We start from the raw sequence: 19,158 nt of genomic DNA, 5'->3' as shown, positions 1-19,158 counted from the left end.
TTTAAGCATTATGTATAACAATACATTTTTTAAGTAAAAAAACATTTATAATTCAAATTTGTCAAAATTCACCTTACCCTCATGTCAACTGTGTTTCTAGTCAAAACTACAAATTCTTCAGGGGCTTAGAAGCAGTACTAAAGAATATATTATAGTATCAAGTATTAGAATAGTTAGAAAACTCATTATCACTCATATAGTCATTTATTTCAGTGTCTTTAAGAAAACACCAGAACCTATTTTATTATTTTATTTTGTTTTGTTTTTGAGACAGGGTTTCTGTGTAGCCCTGGCTATCCAGGTACTTGCTCTGAAGACTAGCCTGGCTTTGAATTTAAGAGATTCTCCCATGCCTCTGTCTCCCAAGTGGCATTAAAGGATTGTGCCACGAGCCCAGCCTAGAAAGCATTAGAAATTTTGAGTCACTCTATGTTTAAAAATTAGTTAGCCAGAGCTGGGCCTGGTGGCGCACACCTGGTTTCAATGCTTGGGGGGATCTTGAGCTGAAGGCCAATGTAGGTTACACAATAAGACTCTAAAAGACAACAACAAAAATACTGGTTGAATCAAATTTAAAGTATAGAGTTTAATGCACAGAGTAATATTTCACAAGCTCTAAGAACAGTGCTTTCTAACATGTTAAAAAGCAAAATGACCAAGAGCATTTATGATTCCTAGACTGAAACAAGTGCACTTGACTTTCCTAAGACACTGAATAAAGGCTCAAAGAATTTTAATTACATGTGATGCTGAAGTATCAGCTCATTTATTACTTAGTTTTCTAGGATATCACACTTAAGAGAAACCTTATGAGAGAAAACTACTACCCATAATTGACTAATTGACTTTTTCCTATGAAAACAACTACTGGGTCATGCATGTCTTCAAAAGAGAAACTTTTAGAAATTGATTATTTCAGAAGTAAATTATAAAAAACACTTTCAGAAGAAAGGTTACTAACCAAAAAGGATTCTGTGCTAATTCATTTCCAAATTTATCTTTTGTCGTCAGTCCGGTTATCTCAACCTTCACTATCAAAGCTGACTAGCAACCAAAGTCTCTTGAGTCCTAAGAAACTTACTAAGCCAGATGGCAAATATTTTCTATTTAGATTTTCAAATCCCTGAATTACTACATCTCTAAGCAGACAAAATATGCTGAGACAAATGACTTACATGGTGTTAATGTCAATCTACATGGGAAGGAAATTCTAAAACTGCAGATAAACAGTTCTGTTATTGCTGGGCAGTGGTGATACAATGGGAGTCAGAGGCAGACCAGCCTGGTCTACAAAGCAAGTCCCAGGACAGCCAGGGCTACACAGCAAAACTATCTTTAAAAAAAATAATAATAAAATAATAAAATAAAATAATAAAATAAAATAAAAAACAGTTGTGTTAACAAAGCAGGTTAAGTTTTTAAAGAAAGGCCACGGTAATAAATGAACAGAAGATAGGCCTATCAAAACTGCAGGTGGACCACCAGATAAGAACCTGACAGTGGTGGTGCATGCCTTTAATCCAAGCAGAGAAAGGTGGATCTCTCTGAGTTCAAGGCCAGCCTGGTCTACAGAGCAAGTTTTAGGATAGTCAGGGCTACAGAGAAAAACCCTATCTCAAAAAGCCGAAAAAAGAAAACCATTTACTTACCTAAGCACATAATAACACACGTAAAAATCACCTGAAAAACCATTAGGTTAAAATAGCATATACAAACCATCTAAATAGGTCTGAGTTAAGCATACAGAGTGAGACACCACCTGAGCTCAGCAAGCATGTATTCAGGGTAAAAATTACTGCACTAGTTCAAAGGAAAGAACTACCCTACAAGCAGTTCATCTGAATCAGGTGTAGTGGTGCGTGCCTTTAGTCCCAGCACTTGGAGAACAAGGTGACCGAATCTCTGTTCAAAACCAGTATTGTCTACATAGTGGGACCCTGTCTCAGGAAAAAAAAAAAAAGACAGTCCATTTGAGGATCAAACTTCAGTGTAAAAAGGCCTAACCAAAAACAAACAAAACAAAAGATGAGCTGGGCACGTTGGCGCAAGCCTGTAATCCCGGCACTTGGGAAGGCAGAAGCAGGCGGATCTCTAGGAGTTCGAAGCCAGCCTGGTCTATAAAGAGTCCAGGTTACACAGAGAAACCCTGTCTTGAAAAAAAAAAAAACAAACCAAAACCAAAACAAAATAAAACAGCCAAACAAGCTGAATTTTGGTTACAGAAAAGAATGAATCTAGTGCAAGTGTCTAGAGAGGATTGGAACAGTGTAGAATTGAAGACAGTTATCCTGAAAAAAGAAAGCATCTGGCAGTCAGCAAATATGGAAGAGAAGTCACAGGACTCAATAAACACATGTTTCAAATCGATATTAAATCGCTGTAGTTTCTCTCTACTAGGATGCTATAAGGCTAGAAGTAAATACATAAACTCTAAAGCAGCCAATAAAACCACAAAGTCAATAAAACTCATCAGTTGTTATCCTATTTATAGTTAGTTGTAATGTATTAGACTGTAAAAGGGAAAGGATGAAAAAGATAATGTATTAATTATAATACAGATTATAATTAAGATTTAAATATGTGAAAATTAATAATCGAAACCACAAACGAATGGAAATTCTGTTTCTATTTTACTTTTTTCTTTGAGATGTTGTTGTGCTATGTTGCCCAAAGAGTTTAATTCTCACCTACATCATCTTTGGTCAGAGAACTGTTCAGAGTCTGAGCAACCACCTGACCCTACTACTACTGTCAAACAATCACTGTTTTTCTGCTTAAATCAATCATCATACGGAGGTAACTGCTTACAGCAGTCCCCACCACTGCAGGCTCATGAAGACAGAAAAACGTGTGTCTCCTCATTAAGAGTTGATCAACACAAATTCTAGACTCCTAAACTTCTAGTTTAACTAGTGGTAAAGTAATCAGCTAAACTGCTATTAGCCCTTTCTGTATATCCCAGACCTCCACCAAATCAACACCCCTATTAAAGTTGGCCCAATGCACACAAACTGTACAGCACTGTTGTCTCCTTAGTGTAGTAACTTATTTCAGTGCTTTCTGAAAACGGAATCTGATTCCTAACGGGGTCTTTGCACCAATGACCAGAGCAAACAGACATGACAAATGGAAGCCTTCAAAAAGAAGACTCCTGTCAATGTACTGTGTAAGTTATCCAAGGACACTTTTCACAGCTAACTTTATGCTATTTCTCTAAATTCTGACCTGAAGCACCACTACTAATAAATATTTTTTACAACAGCAAGTAGCAGCAGTAACATTAAAAGCAATAAAAGCAACATTAGGAGAAACACTGAAACAGAAAAAACTTAGTGGCAGGTCAGTTAAAGTGACAGAAACAGAAAATTTACTCCTCAACATTAATGAAGTTGGGTTTTTTTTTGTTTTGTTTTGTTTTGTTTTTTTCATGAATACTACAGAAAGAAAACATATCAACAAAGCAAAAATTAACACCTTCTTGTCAGGTTTCTTTTAAAATCAGAATAAACTCTACTAGAGTCACATTTACACATGAGTACTTAAGACTATTAGACTGTTGACATTTTCCCGAAATGCTAATAAATCACCTGCAAGGAGCCCTTTTCCATAAGTTCTCTCAGTGGCATGAAGACTTTAAACATTAAGTACGAGCTCCACACTAAATTCTCAATTCTGAGAAACATTTGAAAATCACCTGTTTTGCCTCTCAGTATTCTGAAGCTCCCTGTGGTCCCTTTTCAGGTGTTTGGTCAAAGATGTAAAGTACTCTTTTAAAAGATTCTGGAAAGGCTGCTGCTTCTCTGGACTAATTATCTCACTAGGAGGAAAGTTCAAGTTAAACTTCTCTGCAGCAGTCTTTACTTTTCTCGGTATAAGTCCAGCAATATCGTCTCCACAATGGCGGCAGAAACTAATTACCACAGAAACATGAGTGTGGGATTCTCGATCAGCATTGATAATACTTTTCAGCTGTTCATAGATTAAGGAAAGGCCTTCCTTGTCAGTGAAAATTCCCACTATTGTCAATTCTGCAATGAAACGCAAGTCGGTTCTTAGCTTGGTAATGTTAGGCGTCTTCTCCTCTTTCCTTGCTTCAAAATGTTTTTTCCACACCTGAAGAAGTGAAGGTGCAAAGTCAGCATACCGCTGGTGAAAGAGAGAGCAGAGGTGAACCGCACAGTTCACATCAGAGATTTTTAATTTTGCTTCCACAATGGAAGCTACAGCTTCTGCAATATATTTGCTTAAATTCAGGCCATTAAAATCATGAGACAAGGAGTCTCTCTGTTGTTCTGTGATTGTTTTTAGTTTCTTAACAAAAGCAGTATTTTTCTTTAAGCTTGAATCTAGGCGGCTAAAGAAGTTTTCCTCTGGTCGGTTGTCGGGAGCACTTTGGTTCTTACTACGGAGTTCCTTTCGTAACTGATGTCGTTCCCAAGCTTCCTGGTGAAGCTGAAGAGATTCTTCTTTCTCTCTATGTAAAAGACAAAACACAAATAAAAATATACATCTTGAAGCATCATTTATAAATCACTTAACAGTAAAAAAATCAATGAAAAACTATGATCTAAATATAAGAATTCAAGAGGAACAAAAGGTACAAAAAGACCTTCCATTACTCTTTGTCTTGTGCTGCTGCGCACTGGGCAAGAACTGGTCCACTTAGCTGCATTTACCACCTCTCTTCCATTACTTTCAAAGTTATCTCATTAATGACTTAATATAATGATAGCACAGTAAATTAAAACACATACTGTGATAGAATGATTTTGAATAATCCAAACTGTATCATTCTATCACTTTGCAAGTTCAATTGATTAAAGACACAATGTTCAATATGTAAAATATAAAATGCTATGACTGGGAATGATATAAAAGGTTAAATGGAAGCACTGGGTAAATAAATCATTTACACTAGAAACAATTCAGTTAAAGAACCATTATAAAATAAACTTAAAATGTTCTGAATTGTTTCTCCACACTCAGCATGTATCAAACTATTAGTAAAAGCCAGCCTGTGTTATACAAGAAACTATTCCCCCACCTCCCCCCAAAAAAAAGATCTGGGCTGAAGAGACTTAGGAGCACTGGGTGTTCTTCCAGAGACCCAGGTTCAATTACCAGCACCCACATGGCAGCTCACAACAATGTGGAAGTCCAATTCATAGGATCTGCTGCCCTCCTCAGGTGTCCAAAGGCACTGCATGCATGTGGTACACAGAAATATGTGCCAGCAAACACACATAAGTAAAAATAAAAGCCAAAAAATTTTCCATGAGAATCAATAAAAACAAAAACTCATGATTCAGATACTTTGGGAAGGAACCCAAAGAGAACTTTAAAATCCTTTCATGTTTAAAATCCTTTAATGAGGGGGGCTAGAGAGATGGCTCAGAGGTTGAGAGCACTGGCTGTATGTTCAAAGTCCTGAGTACAATTCTCAGCAACCACATGGTGGCTCATAACCATTTATAATGAGATCTGATCTGGTGCCCTCTTCTGGTCTGCAAACACACATGCAGGCAGAATACTGTATAAATAAATAAAATATTTTTAAATGCTTTAATGAATGCAAGTAAACTCAATTTAACCTAAAAGAACAGCTAAAAGCTGACATAACTGGGTTTTTTTTGTTTTTGTTTTTCCACTCAGAAGATAAAGCTTAAAATGAAGTAATGACTTGGGGCAGGGGTGGAGAAAGACAATTTGATTAAGACATTAGAATATACATTTTAAAATATAAACCTGTGAAAAAGTAATTTTCCTCTTCCTGGCATAATCATTTCTTAAACACTCTCTTCTTACATGAGGCCCTGTGCCAACCCCTGGCTGAGAGCTATGATATCTTAACAGAAGGGCTGCATTAAGAGTACAGAAATCTTTCAGTCACACACAAACTACGGGAGTTGTAAGGAAAAGAACAAAAGCATAAGTCATTATGCATCAGACTTAAGCAGATCAATTATCCTGTACTGAAAACATTTTAAAATAAAAAGACCTTATAGGCAAATAACACAATGCTTTAAAATATTCTAGGAAAGGACTTGGGGATATAGTTCCATGGCAGAGTGCTTCCCCTAGCACTAAGGCTTTGGGTTCAAGTGCAACAGCACTGAAAAATAAAATATTTTCTTGGAGAAAAGTATGTAATTGTTGATTAGGGCAGATGATGAATGTGGAGCAAGACTTGTTTAACATCATATTTTTGTAATTTAAAACTTTTCCAGTAAAAGGTTAGATAGTGGAGCTAGAGAGATACCACAGCAATTAACAGAGTGGTTGCCGTGGATCAGTTCCCAGCACACATACATTGCCTCATAACCATCCATACTGGTTCCAGAGGCTCCAACACCATCTTCTTGCCTTAGCCAGGATGGCATGCATATGGTGTGTAGACTTACATGCAGACAAGACACTACTACACATAAAATAAAATTAATAAAAATCTCCAAACAACAACAAAAGAATTGGTTGTTTTCCATTATTTTAAAAGCACTTTGAAGCCAGGTGTGGTACAGCACACACCTTTAATCCAAGAACTTGGGAGACAGAGGCAGGTGGATCTCTGTGAGTTAGAGGCCAGCCTGGTCTACAAAGTGAGTCTAGGACAACCAAGGCTACACAGAGAAACCTGTCTCGAAAAACCAAATAAAAACAAAAACAAAACAACTTTAAAGAGGCAAAACAAGTACTGTGAAACCAAACAAATTTATGAAAGGAGCAGTAGGTAAAAGTGCCTACTTTACAAGCCTAACACCTGAGTCTGATCCCTAGAATCCCATGGTAGTAGGAGAAAACCAACTCCTGAATGTTGTCCTCTGGCCTCTGCACAAGACACATTCTACATGTGTGGGCATGTGTGCATGCACACACAAACACACACAGAAATTTTTAAATTTTTGTTATATTTTAGAAGGAAACTAAGCAAGAAAATCTGAAGAATTATGGTTGTGAATATTCTAAAATTGCCCATTCTACTGCCTTCCAGACCTCTTTTCCTTATTAGAAAGGGAGAGACTGGGATTAGAGAAATGTCTCAGTGGTTAAGAAGATTTGCTGCTCTTGCAGAGGACCCAAGGTTGGTTCCTAGGACCCACATCAAGTGACTCACAATCACCTAAAACTACAGCTCCAGGGGATCTGATGCCCTCTTCTGGCCTCCTGGCTCACCTGCGCACATGACACACAAACACATAAATAAATAATATAAATTTTTTTTTATAAATCTTTTTTAAGAGATAGGGAGTTTGTAAAGCTTCGTTGCACAGTAAATATTAGTTGAGGAGCACTTGCCTAGTATGCAGAAAATCCAAGGTTTAATCCCTACCACTGAGGAGCAAGGGGGAAGCCCCATAATAGTTTTTACCAACAAAAACCCAGATAAAACCTTAAAGACTCCAATACTTGAAGCACCTCAAACACACTCCCCGTCAGCGGAACTAATAAAAAAAGTTAACATTTTCCCACACCTGAGAAGCTCAGGCAGTGCTTTATCTAAAACAAGCATTTCCCAAATGCTTCTTCAGGTGTCCACCCTCACTCCTTCATACCCTATCTAAGGTTCCTTACTTCAGCTGAGCAGCTGCCTCTTCTTGCTGCCGTTTGGCCTGCTCTTCCTGCTTTTTTCTCTCTTCCTCTTCCTGTTTCTTCTTTTCTTCATCTTCTTTCTTCTTTAACTCTTCCTCTGCCTTCACCTTTTCTTCCTCTTTTTTCTTTCGTTCTTTGTCTTCCTTTTTTCTCTTATCTTCTTCCAGTTTCTTCTTTTTGTCTTCTGGGACCTTACTGACCTCCTTCTTAGCAGTGATCTTGAGATCGTCTTTTGGTTTCTCCTTGCTGCTCACTGGCCGCCTTTCACTGCAGTCTTTCTCCTTGTTGTTTAATAAAGATTCTTTCTCTTCCATACTTGCTGACTTTTTACGCTCAGCTGGCATTATGTGACCCAGGACAATCTGGAAGAGTAAAAGATGTAATGTCAGTACCATGGGTAGAATGGCTCTTATTTAATGATATGACATTATTTTTTAAATAAAACATTAATGAAGATTGGTAACCATGCAAATTTAAAATGCATGCAAAGTTGTACTGCTTTGATAAAAAATAATGTCTGGTGGGCTAGTGGTGTGTTGGTAATAAAGTACTTGCCTAGCATGCAGAATACTCAATCCCTAGCACCACCAAAAAAAAAAAAAAATTGGTTACATTCCACATTTTATTATTATTAGTTATTTCTATATCTAAGTTTGTTTTGTTTTGTTTAATTAAGGAAACATAAAAGTGGGTTGGGCACGGTACTGCACACCTTTATCCCAACACTTGGGAGGCAGAGGCAAGCAGACCTCCATGAGTTCCAGGCCAGCCTGGTCTACATAGCAAGTTCCAGGACAGCCTGCCCTCAGGAGACCCTGTCTCAAAAACATAAAACAACAACGTGGTAGCACAGCACTTAGAACGTCTTAGAACATCATCAGCTCTAATCACAATCAACTCCAAAACAATTTATCATTGCAACTTTAAACATCATGAGTAAGTTTTAACCCAAGCTTTTTACATGTGTTAAGGGCAATGCTAGGTAGGAGACTGCCATGAGCTAAGAGGTCAGCCTGTGTTATACAGTGAACCGCATACCAGCTTTGGCTATATATACAGTTAAGTTCCTAACAGAAAGAGAGAGAGAGGAAGGAAGGAGAGAAAGAAGGAAGGAGAAAGAGAGAGAGAGAAGGGAGAGAGGGGGGAGTGGAGGGAGGAGAAAAAAGAAAAAGACAGACTGACAAGGTGGCTCAGTGGGTAAAGGTGCTTACTACCAAGTCTAACCCCCCAGGAAATCATATGGCGGAAGAAGAGAACCAAGTCCTACAAGCTGTCACCTGACGTCCACTTTGCACTAAACAAGTAAGTGAATATATACTTTAAGTTTTTAAAGAAAGAAGAAACTGAGCATTGAGGATGCAGCTGAGTAGATGACTACTTAGCATGTTTTAGGCCCTGAATTCAACTCTCGGCACCGTGGAACAAGCAACTAAGTGTCTCTTGCCCCAATCATAATTCAATGGAAGAATGCTGTCTTGCATGAGCTAAGCTCAGGCACAACCCTCAGCAACCCCAAAAAAACGAGAGGAGAGAGATACTGGGTTTCTATTTCATTCACTATTCATAGGATGTATTTACACACGAGAACAGGTACAAAGCAAAACCTCTTCCTACCTACAGATCAATGGACAGAGAACAAAAGTTACAAACTTCACCCCATCATTCATAAACATAATGATTAATAGTCTGCATACTCTGTTCTGTTCCTGTTAGTAGAGTAGTAAGTAACCCAGGAGTTTCTGAACCTCAGCGATATTACCATTTTGAGCAGGTCTGGTATTTTTGGTTTTTGTTTGTTTAGCAGTGCTAGAAATGAAACTCAGGCTTTCTGCCCATAAGGTAAGCACTCCACTACTGAGCTCTAGCCCCAGACTATAATTCATTCTTTGTGGAAAAAGTTATCCTCAAACCCAAAGCAGCTAAGCACCTCTGTGCCCCCATGTAGTAAATGTAACAGTCCCTCTTAAGATATGACAACAAAAATGACTCCAGATAATAATAAATGCTCCTAAGGGACAGAAGTATCACGGGCTAAAAGCTACAGCACTAAGCCACTTAAACACAAATTTAACTTAAAACCTGTAATTCAGTTCCTCAGGATCATCATATTTAAGTGTTCGATTCCCCACAACTAGTGGCTACCAAGTAGGGTAGTGCAGATACCAAACATTTCCACCATCAAAGAAAGTGCTACTTGGACAGCACCAAACAAACCCACAATCTTAACTGGAAACTACAAATACTGAAAGAAAAAACCCTGCATATCTCACCAAAATGTAGGACTGCTCAAAAAATATAGTTCTCTACCCAGAACTAGTTATTTCACATAATTTTGGGGGCAGTACTTTTATGTTTCAACTTCTAAGTTATCTCCAACTTACATACAAAGAAATCACAATTTTATTCACAAAGTATGAAATTAACTTAAACTTCGTGGTGTCTTAGTAAAAGCATTCTTAATTATTTTCAACTACAATAATTATAACAATAAATCCCAGGTTAGTAGCTAAAACATTCGCAGTAATAAAGTATAAACAAATAAGAAATTTACTTAAACTCTAAAATATTGTCAGAAAAACAACTTAGACCAGAATTCTGAAGGTACATCGACAGCTTAGTGGTCAGTGTTTACCTTATTCTCCAGTACTCCAGTATTCTACCATTAATATGAAAATACCACACTCTAAAACAAACTTTCAAACAGTCTAATACCAATATCTAGTCTCTGGTACCATATTAAACTTTTTATGTACATTTTCTCATTTAATACTAAAATCTTTATGAGATGGATATTGTTTTGCCTGTTTATAAATGAGTAAACTGAGACTTAACCAAGTAACTTGACCAAGGTCTCCACAGCTGGTGATAGAACTGGAATGTGAACCCACCATCTTAACCAAAGTTAAGAACCCTAAGAGGACCAAGCTGTGAGATGGAAGACTTGATCACAGACACTTCACTATGACAAGTCATAGAACTGTGAACCTCAGTAGGAGCCTCTGATAATGGGGAAGCAGTTGCTTCATGATGTTCTTCTCTTACTGGCACACTGGGGCTGAAAGCACGAAGACAACAATGTCTAAGGTAATAACACAGTCTTATTTAAGGGTATTAATCATTATGTGCAAGAAAATTTAATGGAATTTGTATTGTGATTTGAAGTATCAACAAGATATTTGAGGATTACAAGAACATACAATTCTCAAACAACAAAAATAACATCAGAATTTATACCTAAAGTGTTACCTACAAATTAAATCTTAAAATCTTTTAAAGAATCAACAAACTCAGTTTTTATCTGACAAATCCATGAAAGATTGTTATTTATAAGCTCAACAGGGTCCCAAACTTTCATGATTCTCCAATATTCATTTATTCAGTAAATGTAAATAATTACTACACTAATAAGCAATAACAGTCAATAACAAATCAAGACAAATCCTGCTTTAAAGAATGATAAAAACAGACTCTCAGAAAGATCTGTAAATCTTGGTGTCTGAATCAAATTTCAACTAACAAATCTGTAATAAAAAGTGCAGGCAGCAATGAAACTTGAGAAAATAGAACAAGTTTTCAATTCAGATTTTAGGTTTATATCCCAACTCTATACCTTACAAGCTATGGAAATCAGGCAATTTAACTTCTGTTTATTCTAATTCTTTGTCAATAAAATGGAGCTATTGCTACCTGTCTTAAAAGAGTTACTAAACTTATAGGACAATAGCTAGCGTAAAGAAATAAATGTCAGTTCTCTTTCACACCTAACACTGAAAAGGCCACTACAAGATTAGAGATCTGTGGGAGTAAAAGGACTGTTGGATTTTACCCACTTTCAGCATCAGTTTTAACACTGAGTGTTGAAGGCAGTGTGATCTGTCCAAATTACCCAACTGCTTTAGTGGCTACCTAGTGTTCTTTTCCACTATGTCACAGATTCAAAGGCTTTTGAAAACCAAATAAACTAGAAAACAAACATGAATCCAATGAGTACAAATTTGTATCTTTAAATCAATTTTAAAAAAATTAAATTAAGCTCATATTTAATAAATGCTAAATTCTTACTTTAAAACTCAAACTTTAATAACAGCTAAAAAATTTACCTAAAGTGTTTCTAAATTTCCCATGTAATATTAAACAAAAATAATAAATATAAAAGTTAGTGGTCTTGAAATTGAAATGTGATTATTACTCTGCTGAATACAATTATATTCAAAAAGCCTTTAAAAGTAAAGCATGGTTCAAAATCACCTTTCTGGCTCCCAAAATAGTGCCCTGGGCACTTGGTCTGTATTATTTTATTTGGTTTTCTAAATACCTTCTAAACTTCCAAAAGTAAAAACTATTTTACTAAAACAGATTCTAAAGCGGTGTCCTGGAGAGAGGACAAGAGAACGGAGGTGTTTCTCTAATACAGCTATAAGTCTGCAAGTACCACATGGTCTATGTATGAAATCACAATTAGACTGCTCTGACAATACTAGAGGAAGAGAATGCTGGTTTACCTTTCAAGTCTGTGTTTTGAACTCAAAATGTCCTAAAGGTAGAACAGCCCAGAGATATCTTCCAGTCTCTGAGTGTATTCTTTTACAAAGTCCTTATATATATGAGACTCATTCAAATTTTTCAGAAATTCCACCACAGCTCAAAAATGGCTTTCCTGATGATTTGTACGACTTTTATGAACACCTAAAAACTATGACAAACGAGAAGGGTCAGTAACAATCTTACTTTCGTCTGATGTGTCAATCACTATACTTAAGTCCTTTTAAGAATAGGGCTATTCGCTACCATTCGTACCCCCAAACCTGTAAGCAGCCTCTGCTTGGCTCACCAGATCAAACATCGTGTGATCACCTCCTCAGGTCAACAGTACTAGCAAGGGAGTAACGAGAGCTGGGAACAGAGGCGAAGACTCACCCAGCCTACCTGATTAAAAGGAAGTAAACCCCAACAGCCGTAGTCCCACCGTCCGCAGGTCCACGCCAAGCCTCTTCCCCTGCACACGCATCTCCCACAAAGCCCCGCCGAGGTTCGGGGTCCCACGGCTGACATACTTCCCGTCCACAACTCCCAGCCCTTGGGAACATCGACGCCCCAAACCCTAACTTCTCGCCCCACACTCGCTCAGCCCCGAAGCCTCCAGGGCTTCTCCCTTCTGCTGCCCTCCGGACTCCCGAGCCCGCCCAGCCTCTCCTCGCACTCCTCCACGCCCCCGAAGACCTCACCCCTCCACAGCAGGCTCCCCCGCCTCCAGCCCCGAGGCCCGGCCCAGGCATGTGGGGCAGGCACCTCCTCTGCCGCCCCTCACGCCAGCCTCGGCCCGGCCGAGAGCCTCCCCATCCTGAGCAGACCCTCGGGGCAAGGGGTCTGGGGAGGACGACATCCGACCCGCTCGTCCCTCCACGGCTCGCCGCCCCCGAGAGCTGGAGTGCGGAGCCGCCTGTCGGGTTCCGCAGGGAGTAGGAGCCCAGGCCGGTACCCCCCGGCGCCGGACCTCCCCTACCGCGGGAGCGGAGGGGAAAGAGGCTCCCCGGGACTCACCTGGAGCCTGTTGTCAACATTAGCCCCGGGTTTCCCAGCACCAACTCCAGCGCTCCGGCTCTCCCCTCCCCTCCCCCCACCTCTCTCGCAGCCGAGGGCCCGCCTTCCCTCAGCTCCCCCTCCTCCCTCCGCCCGTCGGCTCTCCCGCCCGCCACTCACCAACGCGGCCGGGCTGCCGGGGGGCGGGGCGACGGGAGGGGGGGAACAGGGGAAGGCTGGCCGCGCTGCTGTCCAACCCAAAGTGACCCCGTCCCCGGTCCTCGCGGCGTGTTCAGCCCCTCGTCTTGGCGCCGAAGCGGTAACTAGAGACCGGATATTAAATGTGTGCTACGCACTTCAGTGACCCGTTCAAATTCCCCTATCGGTGGGTTTTTTTAACACAGGCAGTGAACAGGACAACTACTACCAGAACCTGCAGTCAGGGCCCCAGCGGAGGGGAGGAGCGTGTTGAGGACCGGAGGCGGGAAGTGGATTGGTCGTCAGGAAAGGGAAAGCGCCTGAATTGGAGGTGCGCATGCGCAAGCGCTACGCAGGTTTGCCGGGGGGAGAGCGGGGAATGGGGAGGGGCGGAACTAAAAGGAGGCGAAGAAGAGTGGTAGGCTAGTAGAATTACGGAGCGCGGTTGAGGACACGTTTGGTTGCTTGACTCTCAGAAGAGTTTTTCCGGTGCCAAAGTAGTGAAGGGGCTCAAGGAGGCAAAGTTTGATTGCACTAATGCCGAAAGGTTGGAAACTGGAGAAGGTAGAGTAAGGCTATGAGGAAGGTAGAGGTTGCTTAAGACTAGGCTGAAAGTCTCGTGGGGGAATTCTCAGAACCCGTTTCAGCTGTGTTGGAGCTGACAAACAGTCCCAGTGGAGAGCAATCAAAGCTTCTTCCATATGGTTCTTAGGAAGACCTCTATTGTAAGGATTTTAAATTTTACAGTGGAATGGGGTCGCCCCTTTCGAAAGGGTTACGAACTTGAACCAAACTGACTTTGAAATGAGTTATCAGCTGGATGTAATGTGCGTCTGACCTCCGTTTTGTTTGTTTGTTTGTTTGTTTGTTTTGTTTTGAAATTGTGACCTGCCTCGATGGGCACATGATTCCGCTCCCGCTGGCCTGCAGCCGAAGGAACAAAGGTGCAAAACGAGCCTGGATTCTTGCTTGACATGAGGAGCCTCATCAGTGTACAATGATTTGCTACCAACCTCAAGTACTTAAGATGTCTACGCTCCTTTTTATTCAGCCTTTACCCATTTGCTTTCTCTCCACCCCACTTCATTATTAGCTAGTAAATTCTCTTTCAATTTGTGCACTTCGTGTGTGTGTGTGTGTGTGTGTGTGTGTTTCTTGTTCAAAGGAACCAATAAATCAATCACAGAAAGGGTACCTAAAGAGAGAAAGGTGAATACTGCCATTCTGTACCATTGAGAATTTTTCCTTTGACACCACACAAGTGAGGACCACTTAACAGTTCTCCAATTTCCTTTTCTTATTTTGTCTCACTGTCTTATTCTGCTCTTGATCAGGTATGGTGGTTCACATATGTAATCCCAGCACCCGAGAGGCTGAAGCAGGAGGATTGCCACAAGTTAGAGGCCAGCCTGGCACACATAGTAAAATCCTATCTCAAAACAAACAAAAAGTATTTATTTCTTAGGCTTGGGGATATAGCTTAGAGTATTGCCTTACCTTGCCTGAAGCCCTGGGCTCTAACAGGACCCCAGTTAAAAACTGAGAAAAATATAAGGCTGGCAAGATGGCTCAGTAGTTAGAGTCACAGTAGTTAAATTCACATCTTGCTTTTGCAGGTGTCTGGGTTCAGTATCCAACCATATGTTAGTTCATGACCAGCCAACTGTAACTCCAGTTCCAGGGACTCTGACGTCTGCAGTGTGCATATATACATCCAGGCACACAGACATACAAAATAATTTTTAAACTTTTCTTAAAAGGAAGAAAAAAAAAAAAAGATTTACCCCTGTGTCAATGAAAGTTCTCATCCTAAACAAGTCTTGTTAACAGATGTTACTAGGAAACCTTGAAAACAGCAGGATCAAAACAGAGGAACTAAGGTAGAGCTCAATGGTGGAGCATTTGCTTAGCATGCAAACAACCCTGAGCCTGCTTCTCAGCACCAAACCATATTCTAATACACTAAAGCCTGGGTTATTCAGGTAGATATAATTAAGTGAACAGTTGGAACATGGGACAGCATTCTGCCCAAGAAAAGAACATTTAATCAACCTAAGCATTAGAATGCTGCTCCATTTACATCTTCTACAAATCTGTTTTAAGCTCAGCATAAATCAAAACTATTTCAACCACCTACCCTACTAAACAACATAGCTTAGCAACACATTGTGCTTAGATCATTAGTTGTTACTTCTCGTGCACACTTACAGAGCCACCTGGGAACTGCAGCTGTCTAGCATCCAGGCCAAAGTTTGCCATCTCAAGGCAAAAAATCAAATTCAAAATGTTGAGTTTCTACCAAATATAAGTTTACTTTTGTACCACCATAAGAAAAATCCTAAGGTGAACTGTAGTTACATACGGGACCATTCGTACAACCATAAGAATGGGTTAAGATTGCCAAAGAAGTAGAAGGCTCAGGACTAGTCTCAGGGAACCATCTCAATATATTACAGTTGGGTGCATAAATGAGAGATGAATGAGAAAAAGGAAAACCAGTAAGAGTGTTGGGGTCATGAAAGGCAAAGGAAGAGATGTTTCAGGGAGGGAAAGTGAGTAACTATCAGTGTCACTAAGAAAACAGACTACAGACTTGTAAGTGCAGATTAATAAAATGATGAGATTGTATTAGGATAGTTGACGACTAAGTTGGAGGTGGAGAAAGAAATTGGTGGATATTTGGGAAATTTTACAGAGAAGATCAGCAGAAAAATACAGTCATGAGAGACTGGGATTTTGTTGGATTTTTGTATCCCAGTGTTGGGCTCAAGTGTAGTGTCATGCACATTCTAGGTAAGAACTACCACAAAACTACACCCTGTCAGTTTGTAGGTTCCCCCCCCCCCCGTGTGTATGCTTAAATGAGAAATGTAGAATATGTTGTACATGATAATGATCCAATAGGGAAGAAAATAGTTGATGATATAGAAAAGAGCAAAAAGGCCACTGTAGGGACAAACTCCTTGTGGCATGAAGACACAGACTTGGGAGTGTAAGAGAAAATGATGCCTTGAGTTGAAGCAGAGGCATTTCAATGTTAGAAGACAATAGATACTTGTAAAAGTAAGTTGGTAGATTAGGAGGGAAACTAGAAAAAATTCCCTTGATCTTTTTCTGAATGTGTGTGAGCGTACATGCGAAGGTCCAAAGTTGATATCAAATGTCTTCCTGAATCATTCTCCACCCAATTTTTTGAAACAGGGCTCTCACTAAAACTGTAACTTGTTAACTTGGCTATTCCTGGCCAACCAGCCCAGGAATCCTGTCTCCGCCTTCCTGTTCCTGAGGTTAAGGCATTCACCCTACCCAGTTCTTACATAGGTGCTGGGATCATAGCTAAGCACCTATGCTTTTGCAGCAAGCATTTTACTGAGATTCCTCAATCTGCTCATGTTTTTTCTTTCTTTCCTTCGTTCCTTCTTTCTTTCTTTTTTCTTCCTTCTTTCCTTCCTTTCTTTCCTTTTTCTTCTTCACATCCTCTTCCTCTTTCCGTTTTGGCAGTTGTTCAGGGCCAAAACCATAGCCTCATGTATGCCAGAGATTCTCATTTAGTGATAAAATTAAAGCAAAATCATCTGCTAAGAGGAGGGGTGAGGGATGAGAGTTGGGAAATTTGAAATGAGAGAGCATGTGAAAGACTTTAAAGAACTCAAGCTACTTGAATTTTATGATCATTAATTTGAAGGAAAATCAACAAGACCTCATATGACAATTTTTTTCTGGAAGAGATGGACAGGTAGTTTACTTGTGGCTGAGAGCTTTGTCTTCATCTCTCAGGAAAGGAATGCCAGAGGAAGAAACCATAAAGGGAAATGAAAATGTTTGCAAGAGAAGGGTTAAAATTATGGTCACCGAATTGAAACTAAGTGAGGAGGAAAGAGAAGCCAGGTGAAGAATGTGTGAGAGTGTGTATAGGGTTAACTGGCTGATGGGAGTAGACATTGCAGAGAAGACAGAAAAGGACTCTAAACTGGAGTGAATTCAGTATGGAAGAAAACTGGTTGGGGAACAGTGATGGAAAATAATGAATATGCAACTGTCCTGGTTTCAATATTGGTGTCTGTCTGAACCAGAACTAAGTATGTAATCAAGTTTTGAGGGTTTTGATTGTTTTGTTGTTTCTTTCCATGGATTGGATCAAACCCAGAGTCTTAACACATGCCACTGGAGGGTCCTACATTGAGCTACACTGTAGCACAATTTAATTAAGCTGGCTTAAATTATGTGTAGTTTTTTGTTAAAAGTCATAATAATATCTGGGCACAGTGGTGCAGACCTCGATTCCTATCACCTAGGAGAATGAAGAAGGAAAATGGAGAGCTTGAGTCTTGCTTGGGTTACATAACAAGACCATGCCTTAAAGAAAGAGAGAGAGAAGAAGGACAGGAGAAAGAAAAACGAGATTCAAATAGCACTTTTTTCCTGGGGTGTTGTAAACAGTAAAAGGTGGGGATCTAACTAAAGCCACTTAACTCCAGTGCTAAGAGCACGTGCCTGATGAGCACCCACTATGCTAAATCATGCTGCAAACAATAAATGCACTCCAAATGGCTTTGCAATTTGAACAATAGTACTGTAACCTTCCCCACTTTCTTTGTCTTCGAACTGCTTAGAAACCAGTGCACCTGAATCTCTTTACCCCAATACTAGGAATCCCTGTCAAGATAATGAATTTCAAGATGAAGATTGAAATGAAAGGGCAGGGTGGGGAGGAAGAGTTTTCTCAGCTATTGAAACCAGCAATGACAGAGGCATGTAAATGTAATCATCTGTTCTAATTGCTAGTGTTATTAAATTTTGATTTGCAGAATAACCAGTACACAGTATCCTCTAGAGAAGCAAATGTGTAAGGTAACAAAGCAGAAAGCCAATTCAATGCAATTATCTGCCATCTAATTGTTCTTCACTATTAGACTTTTCTTCCTTTTTTTTTTTTTTTTTTTTTTTTTTTTTTTGGAGGCATGGGCTGGGGCATCTGTGTGAATTCAAGACCAGCCTGCTCTACAAAGTGAGTTCCAGGACAGCCAAGACTACATATATAAACCCTGTTTAAAGAAACAAAAGAGAAAAGAAAAAAGACAAAACAAAATTTTTCTGTGTAACATTCGCTGGCCTCATCTTGTCTCTTTCCTTCCTTCCTTCCTTCCTTCCTTCCTTCCTTCCTTCCTTCCTTCCTTCCTTCCATTCTTTCTGTTGTTGTTTGTTTCTCAAGATAGGGTTTCTCTGTGTAGCCTTAGCTGTCCTGGATCTCACTCTGTAGACCAGGCTGGCCTTGCACTCTCATAGATCCCCCTACCTCTGCCTTTCAAGTGCTGGGATTTAAAGGTATGCACCATCACCACCCAGCACTAGCTGTAGTTCTGAGTCCCTGGTGTAGGGTATCTGTGATGAAATAATCACACATAATTAAGAACTAAAATTTCCAAAACAATTGAATACTGGTCCCTATCACATTACATGTGTGTGTGTATGTGTATATGTGTGGGTATGTAGGACATTTTATTCTCTACAAAGTGATGTGTGGTAAGGCTTGGGCTAATGTCAACATATGTACAGAACTGAATAAATTAGATCTCGCAGACATCTGATTTGCCTTGGTTTGAAAAAGGAGATGGCCAGAAATGGATGTTACATACAGAGATATGTTCAGTGCTGGTTCTGGAATGGAGTGGACATAGGGCTTGAGGTGTGGGGAGATAAGGAACACTCTGGTCACTTCCAGGCTAGAGATGTTTACCAGGCTTGAAGGGCTCTCTGTATCATGCCTCACTGATAGCTCCCCAACCCAGTGCAATCCTGGTGCACGAAGGCATCATTCTTCTCACCAGATTTATCTGTTCCGTGCCTGCTCAG

General features: G+C 39.9%; 1 protein-coding gene and 1 long non-coding RNA gene across 5 annotated transcripts in view; one reads left to right on the top strand and one right to left on the bottom strand.

Annotated features, from left to right (window-relative positions):
- Upf2 (UPF2 regulator of nonsense mediated mRNA decay) overlaps positions 1–13,231 on the bottom strand; it is a 127,707-nt gene extending 114,476 nt beyond the window's left edge. For 3 of the 4 annotated variants that reach the window (XM_055593826.1, XM_055593828.1, XM_055593829.1), the window contains exons 1-3: positions 13,129–13,231; positions 7,570–7,949; positions 3,695–4,474 (exon numbers count right to left, since the gene is read on the bottom strand). In XM_055593826.1, the coding sequence (XP_055449801.1) occupies positions 3,695–4,474; positions 7,570–7,931 (1,142 nt within the window). In that variant the 5' untranslated portion in view covers positions 7,932–7,949; positions 13,129–13,231. Of the gene's footprint in view, positions 1–3,694; positions 4,475–7,569; positions 7,950–12,089; positions 12,271–13,128 lie in introns of those variants that run through there. The other variant, XM_055593827.1, reaches the window with a different exon arrangement.
- A 493-nt stretch (positions 13,232–13,724) lies between these two features.
- Positions 13,725–14,425, top strand: LOC129666673 (uncharacterized). The gene is made up of 2 exons (XR_008718630.1): positions 13,725–13,869; positions 14,236–14,425. It is a non-coding gene; the product is annotated as an uncharacterized LOC129666673 (long non-coding RNA).
- The last annotated feature ends 4,733 nt before the right edge of the window (positions 14,426–19,158 follow it).

This window comes from Psammomys obesus, unplaced genomic scaffold, assembly GCF_907164565.1.
Source record: "Psammomys obesus unplaced genomic scaffold, mPsaObe1.curated_primary_1811, whole genome shotgun sequence".
NCBI classification, from domain to species: domain Eukaryota; kingdom Metazoa; phylum Chordata; class Mammalia; order Rodentia; family Muridae; genus Psammomys; species Psammomys obesus.
Note: the sequence above shows the minus strand (reverse complement) of the source record. Positions and strands in the feature narration are given on the sequence as shown.